At 32.3% G+C, this 23,032-nt stretch overlaps 1 protein-coding gene across 1 annotated transcript in view; it reads left to right on the forward strand.

The window, feature by feature from the left end:
* Positions 1-23,032, forward strand: part of LOC115881409 (colorectal mutant cancer protein) — a gene marked incomplete at its 5' end in the record, with an annotated part of 79,367 nt that overhangs the window by 13,453 nt on the left and 42,882 nt on the right. Inside the window, 2 exons of the mRNA XM_030898868.1 lie at positions 11,190-11,455; positions 13,946-14,131. Coding sequence (XP_030754728.1) covers positions 11,190-11,455; positions 13,946-14,131 — 452 coding nt within the window. The remainder of the gene's footprint in view (positions 1-11,189; positions 11,456-13,945; positions 14,132-23,032) is intronic.

A 23,032-nucleotide genomic window follows, 5' to 3' on the forward strand; every position in this document is an offset into this window, starting at 1 on the left:
CTGAACTTATTATTATCGAATATATTCCAAATTTGGCCTTTTCGCTTTCAGCCAGAGGGAACACTATTAGTTCCCTAAATTTAGCGTAGGAAGCTTACAAGAGCTTGCCTAGCACACTATAGGAGCGAAGCCTTTGTAAAGGCAGGCTCTATTAAACTCGTAACGAAGTATAAAATAATCCCTGTTACACGAAATGAAAAGAAAATTGTTCTAGCGTGTAAAAAAGCGCTCTATATTTTCCGGCATGTCCGTTCAATTTTGCTCGTTAGTGCATCTCGATCTTTTTCCCTTTTACCACAGAGTATAAATTCTACATTTTGCTGATGGTTCGATTATTACCTGGCAAAGTTTTCGATGAAAAACGTTTCGCAAAGAGACTTATGGAGTCAATAACTAGCGAAAAGAAGTATTAGACACACTTAAGGAACTTTATGAGCTAAGAGGATTTTAAACTATTTTGATTTTATAAGAATAGGGTTTGAAGTTTCCTTATTCTGTTATGCCATAATATGTTTACAGTATAAAAGTTAAATTAAATAATATACTAGACTATATATTTAACCATATTATACCCTAAAGAAAATTGATAAGTCAGTTTCGCAAAAATAATTAGGTTTAGAAAAATTATACAGTGTGATCCGAACTGTATTCCGGAAACTTCGGCAGCTAAAAATAAGTAAAAAAGTTCGTATAAATGTATGTCCTTAAATGCTTAGTTTCGGAGATACAGGATGTAGAAGTTTCATTTTTATTTCGATTTTTTCCAAATAATTTCTGAAGTAACGTCAATATCTGGATGAAAATTGGTGTCTGGGAGTTTTTTGACATGAGAAATTTGATTTGGATGTCAGTATGACTCCTACTTGTAGAGGGCGCCACCTACATATTTTTCAACTTGTTTGAAGACTAATAACTTTTCGTCCGCACCTGCATAAAACTACTGAGTAAAAAATATATATTTACGACGTTTTTTACGTAAAAAAGGTCTCTTGGTAAAAATTGCTACGAGTAATGGTTCTGAAGATATTTGGAATGAAAATTGTCAATACCTGGCATTCATCATTGACATAATAATATTATAAATTCAACATGTTGACTAAATAAACTGCCCGTCAAATTAAATACCACAGCGATTTTTTACTCATTTTCAACGAGTTGTAACTTTGAAAAAAATGGACCAATTTTGTTGATTTTTTTAACATATTAAAGATCGTTTTTCGTAGGTTGATCTGATTTTTCTAAATTTTGTATGAGTTTTAGTTTTCTATGATATACAGGGTGTGACAAAAAGAAATGTATTTTTTGTAATCTTTGTGTTGCAACCATTTTGCTAAAAAACTAAATTTAACTAGAATTATAAGTTCTGGATATAGCTAAGACTAATATCTCGGGACGTATTTGGAATTTTTACGATAACTCATCTGGAATAAAAGATAATCAATTTTTACTCTAACTTGTATTTTTTCTACCTTTCTTAAGAGATATGCTAACAAAACTGAAATTAACTTTAAAATTGTAGGATATTCATTATTTTTACAATGTGAAATTAAAAAAAAATGATTTAACTAACGCAGTTTAATACAGGTCTCTTAAAAATACGACCAGCGAAAAAGTAAAATTATTTTTTTAATATTCTGAACTTAACAGCCCATAAGGTTAATATAAAAGCCCGACACGTATTTGATATTTTTGTAAAAACTCTTTTTGTGTCTAAAAATTTGTAGTTTAGCTGCAACTTAGTAGTTTTTTTTTAATTTCACATTGTAAACCTCCGAAACTAAGCATTTTAGGACAGACATACGAACTTTTTTACTTCTTTTTATCTGCAGAATATGCTGCCGAAGTTTTCCGGAATACAGTTTGGACCACCATGTATATTTTACCAGTATAATACCTCTAAAAATGTATGTTAGCGATATGAAAATGAATATAATGAATAAAAAATATAATTTATCTCCATCCAGATTGGACCCCTTGCATATACGAGTATGTATATCAAAAGGATGATTTATATATATGACCATCTAAATTATGTTACTTGTATTTAGTTGTTATTCGGCAAGTCATGCGGCATTTTGTAAGTCCAATCATGTTCGTACAAACCCTCCATCGAGGGTCAAGTGGATAAATGATCCAGGAATACTAATAGGTCTTCATATTAAAGTAAAAAACGTTGATGGATGTTACCAGAGCTAGTTTTCTCTATTTTTACGTTTTTAAATGATATACAATCTTGGACAGTTCATCTGCTTAGTCTGTATTAATATGACAGACAGAAAGACAAAATAAAAACTGGCATACAGTATTGCCGGAAACTTTTTTAAAAACTTTGATGTATACTACTGACATGAAGATAATATATCTAAGCTAAATATAATCTATTACAGCTGTAGTAAAATGAGTAACTAATAAAGTTCAAAACCTACATGCAACATTTATGTGCGGTTTGAAATTTTGATGCAAAATCCGGCAATACCGCATAGAAGAATATCAACCAAAGACATGTATCAACACAACTTTTATCTCTTTTTAATACGTTTGATTTTCCATTAAGCTGTCTACATCACTGTCTTACACGTTAAAATCCAGACCACGCAGTTTCGATGACCAGATCGGCATACGTTTCGTTAGTGCAAAAAGCTTTTTGAAATTACTGTTTGCTAATTAAAACATTTTTTTTTGGACATTCCATTAAGAAGAAACTTATAAGTAACTTTTCATTTTTAATCTTCTGTTAACGATTATGAGTAATTGATTTTGGTTGTAATTTATCATCTGGTTATGATAGTAAAACATGGTTAATGAAACGGCTACGAAGAATGTTGTGAGTTGAAAATATTAGATATCGAATGACTGGAGTTCTGAGTGTCTATTAATGGTAATAGTATGTATTAAAAAATGTTAAAACAAGAAATATAAAAATCTGAAAGCAATATTAACGCGTAATTATCTTTTTTTTTACTTGAAAACACAGGACAGTAACAACTTCGTAAATGTTTTATTGCTGTTTACGGCACGGTAGTACCCACGTCAAGTGGGACACAGTACTATCCTTTTCTCGTAGGTATTAGCGGCTTTTTTGATACCCTTCTTGTGGATAAAGTAAGAATCTTAGTATATCGGTTATTTTAAAGATTCAAAGGAACTATTTAGAGATGGTTTTAAAGTTTGTCATATACCGAGTGCGTTTCAAAAGTGGCTCACCCCTATAACTTTTCGACTTTTTCAGAAAAAAAAACGAGATTTGGTATGTTAGTATGTGACAAAAATTAGGATTGATTGACGTATTCAATTAATTTTGGTCACTTCCTGATTCCCCGGAAGTGACTACAGCTGTTGATCTTTAAATCGCACCCTCGGTATATTTCTACTTTATTTGATAGAAAATGACACTCTGAATAGAATGACATATCGTATGTCAACTTTTGACATTTTCGCTTAAAAAAATTGTATTTTAAATCTAGAGTGCCATGGCTGTGTTAAAAACACTCAATTTTAATCAATCCCTTGGGAAAATAGATTTGATCGTCTAAGTTTTACGTGTCGTCTTGTCCTGGGCGGTTTAAAGATGACAGAATCGTATTTTTAATAATATCTCAATTTTTTCAAATGCAACAAGGTTGACTCGTTAGCATATCTGGAAACAGCATTTTTTTACGAATAATTTGGTATCACACACTTGGTATTTCGAGTCAAATTGTCGTTTCGAACCGCATGTCGTAATTTCAAATATAAACCATATTATTTGAAAATGTCAAAAGTTGTCATATAATATGTCATTCTAACCAGAGTGTCATTTTCTATCGAATAAAAACAAAATACCGAGGGTGCCATTTAAAAATCAAAAGTTGTAGTAATTTCCGGTAAAACAGGAAGTGACCGAAAACAATTGAATACGTAAATCAATCCTAATTTATGTCATATACTAACATACCAAATCTCTTTTTTTTTATCTCAAAAAATAGAAAAGTTATAGGAGTGAGCCACTTTTGAGACGCATCTGGGATAAACAAATCAAGTTTCAAATAATTTTTTGAGTTTTAGGTTCAAACTTTTGTTATATTTCTTAAATAAAAATAAATAATATTGTTTCTACTTGTTTTAAAACAATACTTTTATTTACCTTAAGAGAAACCAGACGCTATCTTGCTGTCTATAACAAAATATTTCAAGCTTTAAAGGAAATTGTAGAGAAAATTTTCAATAAAACGAAAGTTTTCCACAACGCAAGTGACAAGACTGTTTGTTTTCTTCTTAAATATAAATTTTCCGCTATAAAGTAATGTTTTCATGTCCGAAAATGTGTGTTAACGATGATCTTAATGAGTTGCAATTTTCACTGTAAACGCTAGAATGTAACAAAAATAGAAAGCAAATAACAGCTGCGCTAATATCTTCACGCAATTATCTGATAAACGGAGTTCGATTAAATTAAAATGGCGAGTATGTGGGTCTTGGACTTAATCAACTTGGTAAATAATGCATAGTCACGAAGAATTAAAAATTGTTCATGGCCAATTTTAACCATTTTATTTCGTAAAATAACAAAATTAACGATTTTGCGATTTTCTTATTTTTTGGGTATATCTATAATATCAAAATAATGACTGTCCACTCATATTCAACTAAACTACTCAAAACAATTAACGCATATTTTTTAAAAAATAATATTAATTTGAAAAACAAGACACTTTGAGTTTATAATCATCTGCTGATGATGCTAACATGGTTAGCGAAACGCGCGTCCAGTGTAAAAGTAAAAGTGTTTTGGTGTATTGTGGTGATTTAGTGTTTTTATTTTGCTGTGTAACACCAAAGGTTCCAACCCTCAACTGTAAACTTTGAATCCCCTGAGTTATTTTAAATAGTATGGTTACTGTGAAGGGAAATTCGATACAAGAAGCCTATGCTGTAATTTTAAATGCCTATGCTGTAATTTTTAATCGGCCGACTATTTAGTTGCAAAAGTGAAAACAATACATACTTATATATGTTGGAGGCAGATGCTGAAAGTTGCGATTATCATTAAATATACCTACCTATATCCACAAAGTTACGCAGAAGAGTTTTCATTGCATTGGTTTCAACTTCTATGCGGAGGGTAATCTTTTGTTGTTATATTATACCAAAAAAAGATTAACCCCCTGGTAAGTTTAGTATGGACAAATCGGTATATGTCTAATTATTTTGAACATTGGCCGAAATTCGGCATCTGCCTCCAACATATATACTAAATAAGGATATGTATATCGGTTACAAATATGAAACTAAATAGTCGGCCGATTAAAAATTGCCTGCCAGCGCATAGCTAAGGCTACTCAATGAATCAAATAATAGTGTAATGTAATCAAATATTGGGCCGATCGGCTCCATAAGAATGTATTGTTTTCACTTTTGCAACTAAATAGTCTGCCGACTAAAAATTACATGTCAGTGCGTACTCATATATCCTAAAAAACTTACAAGAGAAAGGCAAAAAAATGCATGCTTCATTTAGAAATATGTAATAATTACTTTTATTCAAATATACGATAATAATTGTTTTGAGTAGTGTAGTTTATTAACATTAACTTTAATTATAGTTCGTCTCATAATACTTATTAAGGTAATAATGCCAAGAGCCTTATGGATATGATAAATTGTAGTATAGAGTCAGTTTTAGGATTGATGTTCTTGGCACTAACTTCATACGAACGCAAGAATTTGTCAGTTTCCAGTAACACAGTGTTATGCATTATTTAAAGGTGATATTATTAGAATGTTTTATTATACAGTTGTAACGTAACGAACATAAATTTTATACCGGGTGCGTCTCAAAAGTGACTAACCCCGATAACTTTGAGGGGTGGAGATTTGAAGAAGAGAAGAAACTTGATTTTTGTATATTAGTATATGTCATAAATTAGGATTGATTGACTTATTCAATTGTTTTTGTTTACTTCCTGTTTCACCGTAAATGACTATAACTTTTAATTTTTAAATGGCACCATCGTTTTTTTTTTCATAACGACAATTTGACTCGAAATACTCAGTGTGTGATACCAAATTATTCGTAAAAAAGGCTTTTTCCAAATATGCAAATGAGCCACCCTTGTTCCATTTGAAAAAATTGAGATAAGATTAAAAATACGATTTGGGCATCTTTTAACCGGCCAGGACAAGCCACAAAAAAACATTAGACGACCAAGTCAATTTTCCTAAGGCTCCTTGGTTAAAAATTAGTAATTTTAATACAGCCATGGCACTCTAGATTGAAATAAAAATACAACTTTTTTTAAAGCGAAAATGTCAAAAGTTGACATATAATATGTCATCATATTCAGAGTGTCATTTTCTATCGAATAAAGAAAAAAAATACCGAGGGTGCCATTCAAATATCAAAAGTTGTAGTCATTTCCGGTGAAACAGGAAGTGACCGGAAACAATTGAATACGTCAGTCAATCCCGATTTATGTCATATATCTACTAATATACCAAATTTCGTTTTTTTATCTGAAAAATAAAGAAGTTGTAGGGGTAAGCCACTTTTGAGACGCACCCGGTATAGCAACGAAACTGCACTTTGTTGTATCAAAAATGTATAACTTTGGATTTTATCGAAAGAACAGTACATAACATTAGCCACCATAGAAAAACGCTATATTTTAAAGGACTATCTTAGTAATCTTGGATCTGTCTTTTTTCGTGGTAATTGGTAATAATAGAAATAATGATAGCCTATACAGGGGATTTTCTACATTCCGCAAACTGTTTTTTAAGGAATTTTAAGTTTTTTATGTGAAGCTTCTTTACGCGCGATGGGAGTAAAAATTAAAGGCCGTGACAGTGACACACGAACTTGCGAGAGGAAAAGTGGTAACGACCTTGGAGCATCGGGCCCTATGTGAACTAGGGGGCTAAAACTAAAAATGTAGATGAGGCGCGAAGATATAGATTGGACCAAGCAATGCCGTCTCTAATAGAACAGCCTTGGGGCGAGATTTATGACGTCACGCTAGTTAGATACTACGGATTAATAAATATGTTGTAGAATACATGGAAAACATAATTATTCCTCAGATTTTTGGTTTGTATTTTAAAAATGATGTAGTTTACATGAAATATACATAATATACAGTTAATAATTACAACATATACACTTATTTATAGAAATAAATACTTTGGCAAATAAACTATGAACCATACAAATGCAGCAAATGTTTTACAATATACAAATAATGTATTACATAAGATATTGGATAAAATGTAAATATATTTTAAATTTTGGGGTTTGAAAATCGATCTAATTTAACAAAAAACATTCAATATCTACTAATAGTGATGTATTATTATTTGCATTCACAAAATTTATATGTATATTTTGCAAGTATCAATGTTCGAAAAATTATATTTACAAATAATATAATATCATCTAAAAAAAGGCGTCAGCGATGGCTATGAAATGAAGATCGCGGGCATTTTATATGTAAAATTATTCTAAAATTTTTGATTTTCTTGGGATTTTTAGGTTCGGGAAAAACGCTGATTTAAGTTTTCATTTGGGTTTTCATTATTTTCATTTGGTTAAAAAAAAAACGTTTCGGCTAACTAGAGCCTTCATCAGTGTTGTGTCATATGAAAAAAATAGTGTCGAATATAATCCAAAAAATTACATATAAAATATTCACACCACATAATGTTTACTGCAATTAATAAACTAATATAAACTTATCAAAAGATGACCACGTATTTTTTAGAATTATTATTCTTAATACTAAAACTATCTACATTGACTGAGTACTGAGTACGCAGTAAACATTATGCCGATTTTTTTTTTATGATACGGTATAATTCTTACATAAAATGTAAATAACATTCGACGAATTAAAACAAAGAAATATGAATTTCTTAGTATTTTTAGTAACACCATTCTTAAAACTTAATTTTGTATTGCAAATATACCAATTTTATTGTTATTTTATTTATATTGTATTCAGCCATCACTTAAATATTTGATATTAATTTGGTATTATAAATAATCAACACTATTCAGTAAAAATTACTGAATATATGTATATACCTACCTATATAGGTATATACGAACAAATATATGTTATGCTTTACATACATTATATTATTAAACAAAAACACATTCTTCTTTTAAACTTTATCATTCTTGTCTTTACAAAAATCTTTTTTAATTTTGAACTACAAATAATAATCTTTTTCATGATCTTTAATACACATATTCTTTATTTACATGTTTATCTTACGTGTTTGAATCTATCGAAGCTGAACCAACAACACTTGGAGTGGAGATTCCACAATATGAATAGAATAAACATAATTGTCCAGTTTTCTTTAATACCATCCTGGGAGAATATTATTTGAAAATTTATTAAAGATATTTTCAATAGAATTGTCTTGATTTATAACTCGTACCCACTTTTCTTGCTCTTCCGGATACTTTAAGCTGCCTAGTATAACTATCCTTTCCACCAGGAACACAACAAAGATGAGGCATAGCACCAAAAACACACTCCACTTAAGCTTTATTGATGAATTGTTGAGTCTTAAAAAACACACAGAGAAATCACGATAAATAAAAAATTTATGGGCACTTTTAGGTTAAAGCACTTAAGAAAACGTGTAATATTTCGTGTTTTTTTTATGAGAAACAGAGTGACCATCATAGTAACCATATATCTGGTAGTACCTTATGTCACTTAAACACCAAAATAATTAGTTTTTTGCACTACAATAACAAATAATACCAAAAATCAACCGACAAAATATGAATACAGAATCTAACCCAATATCTAAGTATGTACACCTGATGAAGTAAACAAAAGTCCGCCCGTAGGCTGATCTTTTATAGAGGGCCTTGGACCAAGGCCAACTTGACCGTGTATGACACGTGTCACTCTGACAGTTAGTTTTGATGTAAGAAACGTCAAAGTTTGATGTCGTCCAATCGCAACCAAATTTGGCGGGTAGGCTATTTGAGCGACGGTGCACACGGCCCTACCCTGGAAAGTTGGATACGACGTTTCGTTTACATCTTCATCAGGGTGGGCCTAAGGATTTGATATTGAAGAAAAATGTGGGTCGATTTCGGTATAATTGGGGACGGTCTACAGGGTGAAATTATCTGGATTTTTCTTAATTATGGATCGATTGAAACCAAACTCGGCACGTGGATAGAGGTACTCGAATGGAGTCCTCAGACGGACAGACAGACAGATGGGTGTAAGAAGAAGTTTCACACAATTTTTATTTAAACAATACAAATCTGATAATTTTAAGTTAATAATATTTCGAGTTGTAGTTTCTTTACAAAATACTCTACGCGGTCTGGCTGCTAATTTTAAATAGAACTACCTATACGAGTATATTATGCTCTTTTAATAATGTGCTATATCTAGATAGTTTAACCGTTTTTGATATAACTTCAGTTTTACCAAAAATGACATTTGTAGAGCATTAAATAATTAATAACTTTTCGGTATTGATGTGTTTTTTAAATAAATGAAATTGTTATTGTTGCTGTCTTTTAGAAAATGTTTTTACTTATTTTTTTAATTGATTAAATAGTATTATACAGGTTCTTTATAAAAAAAAGTTTAACTAGCTTTGTTACCTGAATAAGATGTAGTAGTAGTAATCACAGAACATACTAGAGAAGAACACTTACTCGCGTGTATTTTTTAATTTAAAATTTATAGTGGCGCCATCTAGTATGCTAAGAATGAACTAAACCTGGCGGAAAATTTGAATATACCATATTTTATTATTTTTATGTAAGTTGTTTGAAATGTAGATACAAAACAATCAGATTTTCAGAAATCAGTATAAAAACTAATTTTCTTAACTCTGGTTCGTAACTACTCTGGAAACAAAGAAAATTACTAATAAAGGATAAGTATTACGAAAAAAGGAATTAAAATATTGTAGTGTCAAATGGTTCCATCACACATTTTACAATACAGATAAAAATCAATTCAGACTATATGATAGGTATTTATTAATAAAACTAGTATAAATATCCTATACTTAAAATAGTTTCTTCGAAAATATTTCATCGAAATACTTTTATAAGTACATTATTTTTCACGAAAATTAAGGGTATAAGTAACTCAAATATTTAAAGTATTTACAAAAATTATTCTAATACAAAACTGTCCAAATCTTGTAATAAAGTACGTAGGTACCTGAAACGATTTAATTTTAAATAAACAATGTTTTCACAAATTACTAACTCGGTTTATGAAAATGATGTTTTAGTATACCGTTGTTTTTTATTACCAACTACTTCCTCACCGGTATCAAAATTGGAAAAGTGTGGTTTAGATCATGTTTAGATCAGTAGAAAAAGAAACAAAATATCTCCCTTTTTGTCACTTTTTAGGTAACGATAAAAACTTATACGCCATCTACCATGCTAAGAAACTGCTATCTCAATTAACAGACCGTTCAAGGTCATATATCTCAGTTGACTGGCCCTGATGGTAATAATAAACATCTTTTTGTCCTTAGTCTAGTTTTGGATTTCCACTAGGTATCGACTGAATCAATTAAAATGTAATATTTAACTTTGATATACGATTGGTTAGCTTTAACTTTTTTTAGCTAAAATTTTAATAAAGACAATTCAAGTCCAATATCGGAGAGTTTATCAAAAGGTTCCTTAAAATTCCCCCTTTTTAATTGACTTAAATTACAATTTAAGCTTCATTCAGAACCTCACAATTAGTGGAATAAATTAGTGGTTTCAATTACACTTTATACTTTTTAGTTTACGATCATTCACAATGTTTAAAAACACAATTAAAATTAATAGAATATCCTAGCAACAGCTTGCGTTAGTCAGTTGTATCCATAGAGAAATCCTAATATTTAGCTTATAAAACAATCAACTTTTGATATCTAACCACAATTTTTCTTGGAGGAAGATAATATAATCAAAGGCCAAAGTGACATTTCGCGCAAATTTTGAAGTATAATTAGTGGAAAAGTTAAAAGTTTGATAACTTTTTCTACTAATTCAAAATGTCTACCACTAATTTTGATGTTCTGAATGCTTACATTGAAAACAACTTCTACGCTAATTGAAGCCACTAATTGCGAGGTTCTGAATGAAGCTTTAAAGATTTAAAATGAACATTTAAATTTAGCGACCCTTAATTATCGCCTTCCGATTTCCTTTTCAGGTAGTTTGAAACTGTCCCCTCGCAATCAACACGATGAAGTCACCAGGGTGTCCCCGTCGTCCCCTCTCGACGCCCACATGCACCCCAACTTCCTCTACGGAAAGGTGCTGCCGGACGGCAGGCCCAACTTCCTCACCGACTACGAGTTTAACTTCCAGAATTACGGGCCTCTGAACAGGACGGGACACGGCAAGTGTTGCGTAGGCGGCCCGTTCGTTAACGATCTCAATTTTGGCCATTTGTACACGATAAGCAAGGCTGAAAAGGTATTGGGCGATGGCAGAAGGAAACTTGAGACGATAATATAATTGCAAGAATGAGTTCAAGTCTGTTCAACAAAAGAATAGTTGACAGTGACAATTGTCAGTCGATTTAAGCTTGATTTTCGTACGTCCGTTATCCATTGATACGACGCGACGACGGACGGTCCGACGGCCCGGCCCCGGCGCCGGTGCACACACGGCAAAATGCTATGTTTAGCTTGACAAAAATCAAAATTACAAATATTTTTTTTTTGTATGTTCATCCGCTCGCTCTTGTTCTTATTAAATCCGTGGACCTAATTTTAAATGTTATAATTTTTTCCGAGCAACTATAACGGTGCAAGCGCTACCGAAAGTGGATAAGAGTCCGCACTTTTTGGGGAGAGCGTTAGACTTGCACAAATGTGGAGCGCAAAAGAGTGTCATTTACACCCAGCACATCCATTTGAAAGTTAATTATAATTATGGACAATATAGTTACAGATATGTAGTACACTTAAATAGCATCAATATAATAAATTTGAATTGTTTTGAATGTAGATAAAATATATTTTAAACACACTATTTTGTGTTTATGTTTTTTATAAGTTTGTTTTCATAATGAGTTATAGTAATAAGTTCCACGGAGTTCCGCTTTTAATTTATTAAAATTAAAATCCCTAATGTATGTTGATTCAGGTATAAAAAATTCAACTTTCAAAAATTTGCCCTTTTTTGAAATAGCCCTTTATTTGCAGGGAGTCGCACTATACATTTCTATACCAGTCCTGTAATATCAAGAAAGGATTTTTTAGTTTTAAGAAAACAGATATTCTAAATTATGAATTTCTAAGTTTATAACAAGCTTTTTTTCATATATAGTAGAAAAAAAATTTAATGGCTGTGCTGAGTGTAAATGTAAATGAAATCTTTTGCGCTCCGCGCAAGATGCAAACTACATCAGTTTTCGGTAACGCCTGCACTATTCTAGTTGAATGAGATGTTTTATAATATTTAAAATTAGCCCTACAATTGAAATAAGAAAAAGAATGCGTTGATAAACATAAAAAAAAATTAATTCGGTTTTTTGTCAAGCGAAACAGCATTTTGCCGTGTGTGCGGCGTTCTATTCGGAGCTTGTGTTCTATTCGGAGTAAAAATGACTTTTTGTGCATTGGCTGTATGTCAAACGTACAGCTCTACGAAAAGTATCATTTTTACTCCTAATAAAACATTATACTATTTTTGTCATTTTTGGATGTAAGCTGTCTAAGTCATTCCTGTCTCGTTCGACAGATTCTAGCTCTAAAATGGATGAATGATATTTCGGTAAAGTAGTAAACTTTGTATCAAGTGTTCACCTCCAAATACCGTATGATCAAAAAAACGAAGTACAATTGGCTGGGAAATGACGATTGATAACATTTCCCATTTAATTTTACATATTAGTTAATGGTACAAAATTGTTAAATAAAAAATAATTTAATTTATTGTCCATCGGGGTAATTTATAATGTACTCGAGACAAAAAAATATTAAAATTTTTGTAAAAGTATTGTGATAACTTTATAGAGGAGATATCAGCCAATAGCATCAATATTTGTCGTGTTTTAAGAGCTTTGCCCTTAACAAACACAAGTACTGCATTATACTCCGTTGAATCACGAGCCTTTGCGTTCTTGCAATTATTTATCTATCTTTCATATTATTCACTTTGATATTCATGAATTGATAGCAGAGCAATTGGAGGAGTAAAACGAAATACTTAATCTAATATAATATATTATTATCTTTAATTATTAAAAGAAACATATTGAAGGATGTTATACTATATCTTTAATAAAATTTTAAAATTTAGTATAATGTATGTATATACTCTACTAATATATGTCTCATAGTGTATTTCGTCTTTTTATGAAGATTCTAGGTCACTTCATGAAGCGTCGGTTAGGTTAGGAGTTTAGTTAGGTTAATAGGTTAGTTTATTTCATGAAGTGACTAGGATCTTCATGAAAAGACGGAATACACTATGAGACTACGACATATATATATAATAATATCAGAGTTATTTATTATGAAAAAACTAATCACCCTGTATCTCAAAAGATATTTAGGACATGCGTTCATATGAAGTTTTTTGCTTAAAATAGGTCCAAGAATTACCCTCTTAAATATTAACATGTCATTAAGGAACACCCTGTGGTGTTTTGTGCCGTCTGTTCCTGTCAAAGTGAATAATTTTCAATTGTCAAAGTTCAATTTTCCATTAGAACAATGAGATTTTATATTTAAATAATATGATATCATATTCTCTTCTATATTTTGGATACTTTTTTATTGCATACATTAATATTTTAATTAAATACAGACTTGTATTTTTACATTTTTATAGCATAAATAATAATAGTCTTACCTCAACTACAAAACATAAAAAATGAAAGATACTCATAATAATTTCTTGTTCGTCTGGTGGAAAAATCGGTCTTAACACTCATTAGATCGTTCCTTATTGAAGGAAGAACGGACCTACGATGAGCCCTACACGGGGGATTTACACAGGAGGTCCTGGTTTTGTTGTCCCGGGTCACAAGCGCATGTCGAATGTGACCAGCCACCGCTTTTGGAGGAAATCAAGACACCCAGTACCCCTTCGGAAGCGATTACCAAACCACCTGGACATGTTTTATGTAGTGGGACATGTGTATGTATTTTATATAAGTTGTAGAATATTTTATTATTTAGAAATAAAATAATGATAGCAGTATAAATAATGATACATATTATTTTATTACAATTAATATAATTTATGTTGCCTTAAAAGTTTAACCAACCGAAAGGTTAAAATTTATTTTAATTTATCCACCATATAAATTGGTATAGAAAAACTGAAATTTTATTTTTCATTAAATAAGAAGGTTCGACAGAAAACTGTTTGGTTTGGTTTTCCTACCAAAAAGTTCCTAAAATTTATAATTTTATTCGAATAAATATCTAGTCAACATGTTTATTTTTTGTCAATGAGAACATGTATTTATAGATTCCATTCCAAATATCATGAGAAAGGTTGCTAGTAATAACAGGAGACGATTTTTGCCAAGAAACCTTTTTTGCGTAAAAAACGACAGATGCAATTTTTTTCATTCTCACAGTTTAAAAACATGTAGATGGTGCCCTCTACAAGTAGGAGTCATATTGACATTGAAATCATATTTCTCATGTAAAAAACACCCAGACAGCAATTTTCATACAGAAATTATTTGATTCTTTAGATTTAATTTTGATTATTTAAACTTGAAATCGAAGTAAAAATGAAACTTACTCCACACACTGTATCCGAAACGAAGCATTTTAGGAAGTAATTTTTTTATACGAACTTTTTCAACTATTTTTATTAACAGAATATGCTGCAAAAGTTACCTGAATACAATTCTGACCACCTTGTTTAAACGCTGCCTTCTCAAACAAAATGTATTAAATATTCCTAAGGATGTATTTTTCAAAAATAAAAGACAAGATGAATTTTTGATTATTATCGATAAGTGGAAAGAGTGGTAGGAGTGTCACCGGGTTAGATTGTTCATTTGGAAATCCATGCTTTGATTCCATATGACTGTTTATGTCTGTCAGTTGAATACGGATTAATCTCAATTAAATTTGATTTCGTATTAGATGGACGTGTGAGTAGTAGTAGGGAGTAGAGAATGTTTAGGAGGGGGATTAATCACTGCAGCCTTACAGATCTATTGTGTCATCATACAGTCTCAGAGCTTTGACAAATGCCAGTATCTGAGACGGCTCCACAGACATGTTCCCCACAGAATCTGCATTTATCGTTGTTTCTCAACAAAAAAAAACTATAAGGGTGTACCTTAAAAAAAGTGACGTTATAAATTTTACTTAACTTTCTGGTCGTATTTTTTATTTTTGTTTGGCGGTTCAGTTAAAGCCTTATACTCTTGCATTTAAGGTTAGTTTTGTTTTAAACTTCTGCATTTAAAGTTTTATCTCCAGTAGGTAGGTCTACAGGTATCGCTCTAAATATTTCTGAAAACTAAGGTCCGACAACTAAGGTCCGAAAACTGAGATCTCGGTCTCGGTCTCGGTTACAGTCATTCTCGACGAAAAATCAGGCCGAGATCTCGGTCTCCTTCGCGGCATTAAAAGGCCGAGATTATTGGCCACGGCCGAGACTGCTCACGATCGTCAAATTAGCTTATTTTTGAGCGCATCACCCCACCTATCGATGCGTGGGCCAATGAAATACTCCTACGAAGTAGAGAAAAAAAGAATGGATCATATCTGATCCATATGATTAGATTCGAATCACGATGGGAATTTCCTGGACGGCTGAAGAATCTCCTTCGTATTTCCATGCGTAAACAATGACCGAAATGTTAGATGTTAGTGTCTTATTAATGTAAGTTTTATAAATTTAACAGAATTGTGCTTTTATATGAATTACTCGTATATCCTACTAATAAGTAAAATTCTTGTGTGTAATTATTCACCTCAATACAGAGTACAGTGTTCTGAAACCAGCAGCTTATAAATTTCTAGTCTGCACCACCAACAAGCGTCACTAGCAAACAACTATTTAGAAAGAATATTGTCAAGAAAAATGGCCTATCCGCCAGAAATTAAAAATGTATTACTGGTTGCCTGCACAACCGCAACGTATCCGCCAGAAATTAAAAGACTTTTTCAGGCGCCATCTTTTAGCCAAGTCGAGAAGTAAGGGAATCAGACAATAGAATTGTCTGGTATGAAGAAGTACGCTTTCCGAGAATTGGGGAAATTTCGAGAAGCAGTCAATAGAGTATATAAGCCGGAGCGATCGACAACTGAGACAGTTTTTGAAATTTGAATATACCGCGTGAAAATTGAAAATCGGACAATTTGGTGAAGGAATAGTTAGTTTGTTGTGTGTTATAAGTTAGTAATTGTGTATAAAGTGAGAAAATAAATTCGTTAAGTATTTTATCGTGAGTTTAAATTAGTGGACCCACGGAATCCCAACTTTTGGAACACCCTGTATGATTTTTTAAAAAATTTCAAAATATGTAAAAAAACCAAATAAATTATGCTTGTCCAAGCGTTTTCCCGAAAGACTAACCGTTTTTTAAATAACAAATATTGTAATATTTGAGGGGCGTTTTCACCCTCTTGGATTTTGAGATTCGAGAAACCCCTCCTTATCGAAAAATCAGCTTTAAACGTCAAGCAACGTTTAAGCAGAATCGTGATTACTCAATGGTCATATTTTATGAAACACCCTGTATAAATTTATAGAAAAATCTTAAAATATGTAAAACAACAAAATAAAATATACGTGTTTAAGAGTTTTTCCGAAAAACTCACCGGTTTTTAAATAAAAAATATTTTAATATTTGAGGGATAGTTTCACCCCTTAGAATTCGAGTTTCGAAAAATCCCTTTTATCGAACCTCTACACCCTAAAGTCAATCTGTTTTCCAAAAATCAGCTTTTACGTCAAGCGCTTTAAGCAGGATCGTGATTAATCAATGACCAGATTTTTCGACACACCCTGTATACATTTTTAAAAATCTTAAAATATGTAAAAAACCAAAATAAAAATACGTGTTTAAGCGTTTTTCTTAAAAAACTTGACCGTTTTTAAATAAAAATATTGTAATATTTAGGGGTGGTTTCACCCTCTTGGAACTGGAATTTCGAAAAATCCCTTCTTATCGAACCTCTACACCCTAGAATCAACCTGTATGCCAAAATTGAGCTTCTTACGTTGAGTGGTTTGAGCAGGATCGTGATTAATCAGTATGTCAGTCACTTAAGGATTTTATATATTAGTATAGATTAGCAAAGAATAAAAGTATTCTTTGGTATTAGTAATTTTATAGCCTTAAATCCCAATAAAACCGTTGCTGCATGAAAATAACGTTTTTATTACATTATTATCAGATGTTTTTTCATATAATAAACTATTAAATAAAATTTGCATCGTGTCTCGGTCTCGTTTTCGGCCGAGAATTTTTTTTCGCGCTCACGGTCTCGGTCTTGGCCGAGACTAAAAATCCAAGTTCGGTCGGACCTTACTGAACACCTTGTACAATTTTGGCGATTACAAATAAGACGGATGATTTTCATTTTTGTTTTTTTCACGCGTTAAGAGCTTAATTTTCAAAAGATTCAAACTACTCCAGCACCATTCCTTTATTATGGAAGTGGTGACTTAATATAAAACAACAAAGAAGAACGTATACGACACTAACGTAAACCCTTTTAAATGCTTTTCTCTTAACAAATGGATTAAATGTTCCAAACGGATCTCCTTTCCAAAAATAAACGACTGGATATATTTTTCATTTTCGGATAAATGGAACGAGGGCGCGTTAATCGGTGAAACCTCTAGTTAGAAAACCGTCCTCAGATTTATTATGACTGCTCGTGGCTGTCAGTCGAATCATGTGTTATCTCGATTAATTATTGAACTTGATTTCACATTGAATTGACATGTGTGGATTCACATTATGGTTTGAAGCTTTATTGGAAATATACAAAAGGGTGAGTCTTAAATAAGTGCAAATATTTTTAGGGGTAGTAGTATATTTCGAAACACGTCTATGAGGTTTTTTTGCAAAAAAGAATGAAAGTTTGGAATTTTTTGAAAAAATTATTCAATGTTTTTTAGTTTGTTAGTTAAAAAATATAATGGCCTCTCTAGACATATACCATATACTCGTACATACAAATTCAAAAATACATATACCATTACTTTGCACGCATTTTGCACACCATCAATGATCACTTACCTAAGAAAAGCCAGAGCCGTTAAATTAGAGGCAAACTTGACCGTCCCCCCCTCTTCGTCGGTTACGAAATTCTATGTACTAAATATTTCTATCTTTCTTTCAATCCCCCCCCCCCATCTGCCACTAAAATTTTGCAAATTTTCAAACCCTCATAATAGCCGATTCGTTTGATATAAATAAAATTTAATTTTGTGACAGATGAAATGTTCAATTTTCAAACCTTTATAACTTTCGTCAGGAGGGTTAGGTTAAAAAAACAACGCTTTATTGTACAAACAGCCAAAACAGCTTCATCGACAAAGCATTCACAAAACAAAAAAGCACAAAAACAAATATACAAATAATAAAAAAAAAGGTTAAGTTAGGTTAGGTTAGGTTGTGCAAAAACTAGCCGAATCGATATACATTAAAAAATTAGCCGAATCGATATACATAGAAAGTGGGCAAAGATTGAACGAATCGTTCATTTGAACGAGTATTAAAAATGAATCGTGTGATTCGATTTACTGCTTAGAATACGGTTCGTTCAATTGAATCGTAGGCAGCAGGGATCCATAAGAATCGTGAGAATTGATTCATTGCTTACAATACGGTTGGTTCAATTGAATCGTGGCCAGCACAGATCCATAAGATTTGAACGATGAGCCGTAAAAAAGAATCGTGAGAATTGAATCGGATCACAATGCGATAGTTCGTTTCTACGGCGCGGCGCACAGTGCTTCGAACTAGAGGTGGGTTGTGAAATCGCAGTCCGCTACTTTGTCACAGCTCCACCAACGTCGCAGTATGTGACTGCTCCAGTTCCAAGAAAATCGCAGTGACATTTCGGAGCAGTTTACAAGTTTAGGACATCTGCGCTCGTGAGTAGCAATAGGAGCAATAGCAGGCAATAGTGTAAATTCTGAATTTTTACGTTAATAAATTTTTGTTAAAATAATATTACCGACTATAAACCATTAAATGTCGGACTAAAAGACGAAATCGTGTTTTTATGCAACTCCAAATAAATATTGTTGGCCTCTGTTCAATATGATAAAAAACGGCGTCAGCGATGGTTATAAAATGAAAATCGCTGTCATTTTATATACAGGGTGGCCCATCGAAAACGTTCCGCAAGGCATAACGGCCAGGATATATTTTTTTTTTCAAAAAATCCAGAAACACGTCAATTTTGTTTGTGAGGGGGACAACTTTTGCCCCAAAAATGAATGCAAAATCTTCAACCCTTTAAGCGGGGGTGTCATCCCCTAACTTTTTTCAAATGGGAAGGAGGGTCAAGCGGCACCGCAATGAAAAGATCTTTCTATTCTCTATATTTCCCCGCTTCGTTTTCGAAAATCGGTCGAGTCATTGAGAAAATATGAAGGATTGAAATTTGAAAAGTTTATTCAAGCATTTATCAGAGTAAATGATAAGGATAAATTCCTTCGACCAATTTTCTGTTTTTTCTTATTATTTCTAGATGTTTATGCATTTTTTCACTTGCCACAAGGTTGAACGATCAGGTGCGGTAGTTGCTAGATAGCTGTTCTGTGACTTGTGCGTTGAAATTCTTCTCAATATCGTTAAACTTTTCAACAATTATGGTGTACTCACTTGCAGAAAAAGTTATTGAACGCTATCCTGACAAACATCTTTATGGCAAAATTGTTCGCGAGTTAGTAGCAAAATTTCGCGAAACTGGTTCCGTTATGAACAAAAAGAGGCAGAGGGAAAATCCTGTAGTAAATGAAGCGAGGTATTCGTATTGGGCCAAGTTGCCATGGATAGTACGCTGAGTACAAGAAAATTAGCCAATGAGACCGGCGTGAATCGCACAAGTGTCCAAAGGATATTAAAAAAAAACAGTTCCACCCGTAGAAAATTCATTTGGTACAAGAACTCAACGAAGACGATTTTCATCGTCGTTTGCAATTTTGTGAAACTATGAGTGAACGAGTGGCGAATGATAATAATTTCCTGTTTAATGGGTGTTCTTCGTATGAGTGTACTTTCTTTTTGAACGGTATAGTTAATCGCACAACTGTCGGTACTGGGCTGAGGACAACCCCAGGGTTTTTCACGAGGTGCACACACAAAACCCTCAGAAATTGAACGTGTGGGCTGGTATCTTTGGAAATTCTATTGTAGGTCAGTGTAACGATATTGAGAAGAACTTCAACGCACAAGTCACAGAACAGGTATCTAGCAACTACCGCACCTGATCGTTCAACCTTGTGGCAAATGAAAAAGTGCGTAAACATCTAGAAATAATAAGAAAAAACAGCAAATTGGTCGAAAGAATTTATCCTTATCATTTACTCTGATAAATGTTTAAATAAACTTTTCAAATTTCAATCCTTCATATTTTCTCAATGACTCTACCAATTTTCAAAAACGAAGCGGGGAAATATAGAGAATAGAAAGCTCTTGTCATTGCAGTGTCACTTGACCCCCCTTCCCATTTGAAAAAAGTTAGGGGATGACACCCCCGCTTAGAGGGTTGAAGATTTTGCATTCATTTTTGGGGCAAAAGTTGTCCCCCTCACAAACAAAATTGACGTGTTTTTGGATTTTTTGAAAAAAATACCCTGGCCGTTATGCCTTGCGGAACGTTTTCGATGAGCCACCCTGTAATATGTAAAATTATATGGGCAAGGTCATCGATGTTCATTTCGAAGCCAACTGGATGCCATTTTTTTTTTTCGATCATGCTATATCATATACTATTTATTATATGCTTTTTAAATCGGAATTAAAATATGGCTCTAAAAATATTAAATTGGTATTAAGAAATATTTAATAAATAGTATATTATATGAATTGGATTGATAATTTAATATTATTTGTAAAATATTCATTCCAATTACACCAGTATCATAAAGTGTTGAAAAACAAATGAAAGAACTGTATATTTCTTTTTCTGGTACCTTAAGTAATTGTCCGGCCAAATTATCGCCGGTACTGCCAGTTACGATTCTTGTTTTTATGAAACGTAAATTGTACATGTGGTTCGTTCAAATGAACGAATCGTAGGAGTCGATTCAATATGAGAAATTGAATCGTGTGATTCGATTCACTAAAAAGAATAGTAATGCTCATCACTAATAGAAATAATTAAATTTCATAACTAACGGTGGGGGGAACGATTTTATTTGCAAACGGACGCAAATAAATTTCTCTTTGGTAATTATGTGCAAAATATCATTTATGGAGTGTAAAGTTGTGGAAAATGTGTGCAAAATAATGATTTCTATTTTTGAATTATGTCTAGTATACTTGATCGTGCCGAATTTTTCATTGTAGAGTAAAACAGTTGCCAGCGACTAGTAATGAGTATGAGCGACACTGATCTTGCATAAAAAGCAATACCAAGACTAGCGTTTGATCTGTAAGACCAATACCGAGCATGCAAAACTCTTGCGGTTTTGCTTTTTTATATGATATAAGAAATTCCTTATTTGTTCAGAATTATTGTTTTAATTTATTACAAATAATGTTTTCCCGACTATTGCATAACATTTTAAAGAAAGAAATGCTTATTCAATATAATATATTGAAAATTTTTCGTCAAGCAAATATTCTGATTATTTCTTTCGCCCTGCAAGACTAAGTTGAAGGAAGACTACTACTTATTAACTGCAACCCTAAGACCAAGAGTTTTACTTTAGGTCTTGCATTTGCTCTAGGTCTTGCATTTGCTCACTTCTACAGACGACCCGAAATCCTCAAAATGTTCCCTATTTTGGAAATTTCAATTGCTGTTTTGTTGAAAAGGACAAAATCTCTGTTTGGTGGAAATCCGCCTTTAGATTCAGAATACTACTCGAGTGATATTTTCTCATTTCCGATGCTCTAAATGGTGTACTTAAGATAAAACGAAGAGTGAGAACGAATACGACACTAATGTAAACCGTTTTAAGCGCTTAAAACGCTACGGTCCCAGACAAATGGATTAAATGTTTCGGACGGGTCTTTTTTCCAAAAATAAATGGCGGGATACATTTTTCATTGTCGTATAACTAGAACAAGCGGTTGAGTCGACATACGGTGAGATTGTTTTTTTTGTCCCGCTACTCTGATTTATTATCATAGTTCATATATGTCAGTCGAAAGCGTTATAAATCGCCAATTATATATTTTCATATTTCATTGAGTTGGTTTTGATCAAAGTTCATTGGTGTATAGATTTTAAGATAGATAGATTGGTAACTATGGATAAAAATAAAACAACATAATATAATGTATAAAAATAACATGCTCAAAGATGCTTCATAAGAAAGAAAAAAAATCAGCTGTTGAAAGGGTAGATAAAAAAAAATTGGCGCCGGAGGCACGTATAGCCGTCCATCATACTAAAATATGTTAATAAAAAGTTGATAGGCAGTTTTTTTAGTTTCAAAGTAAAGGAATTTTTCCAATTTTGGTCCGCGGTTATTTCCCCTATCCGCCACCTGGGGTCGCCTCCGATGGGGAGTTTGGAGTTCTCCACACGGATTTTCTCAAAAACGGACTACGGAAACACGGAATATCTGCGACTTTGACTGATTTTGATGTTATTACAAATTTTGTTGCAAATATGATTCCTAATCTTAAATTGAAAACCGAGTTTCGCTAGCTACTGTAATTTTGGAGGACGATTGAAGGACGATTTTTTAAAATTTTTAAAAAATATTTATAGCTGCCAAGTCGTAAATTATCAATTACTTATTGAGGAATTCATATAAGAAGTAGTTTTCACGACCAAAAGACCGCGCCAAATCACAATTTTTTTTAATTTTTACTGACAGATCGACAAACAAAGCATTCCTTTACGGTAGCCGTTTTCAAATCGC

The sequence above is a fragment of the Sitophilus oryzae genome, unplaced genomic scaffold (genome assembly GCF_002938485.1).
Source record: "Sitophilus oryzae breed Bouriz unplaced genomic scaffold, Soryzae_2.0 scaffold_1718_pilon_pilon, whole genome shotgun sequence".
NCBI lineage: Eukaryota > Metazoa > Arthropoda > Insecta > Coleoptera > Curculionidae > Sitophilus > Sitophilus oryzae.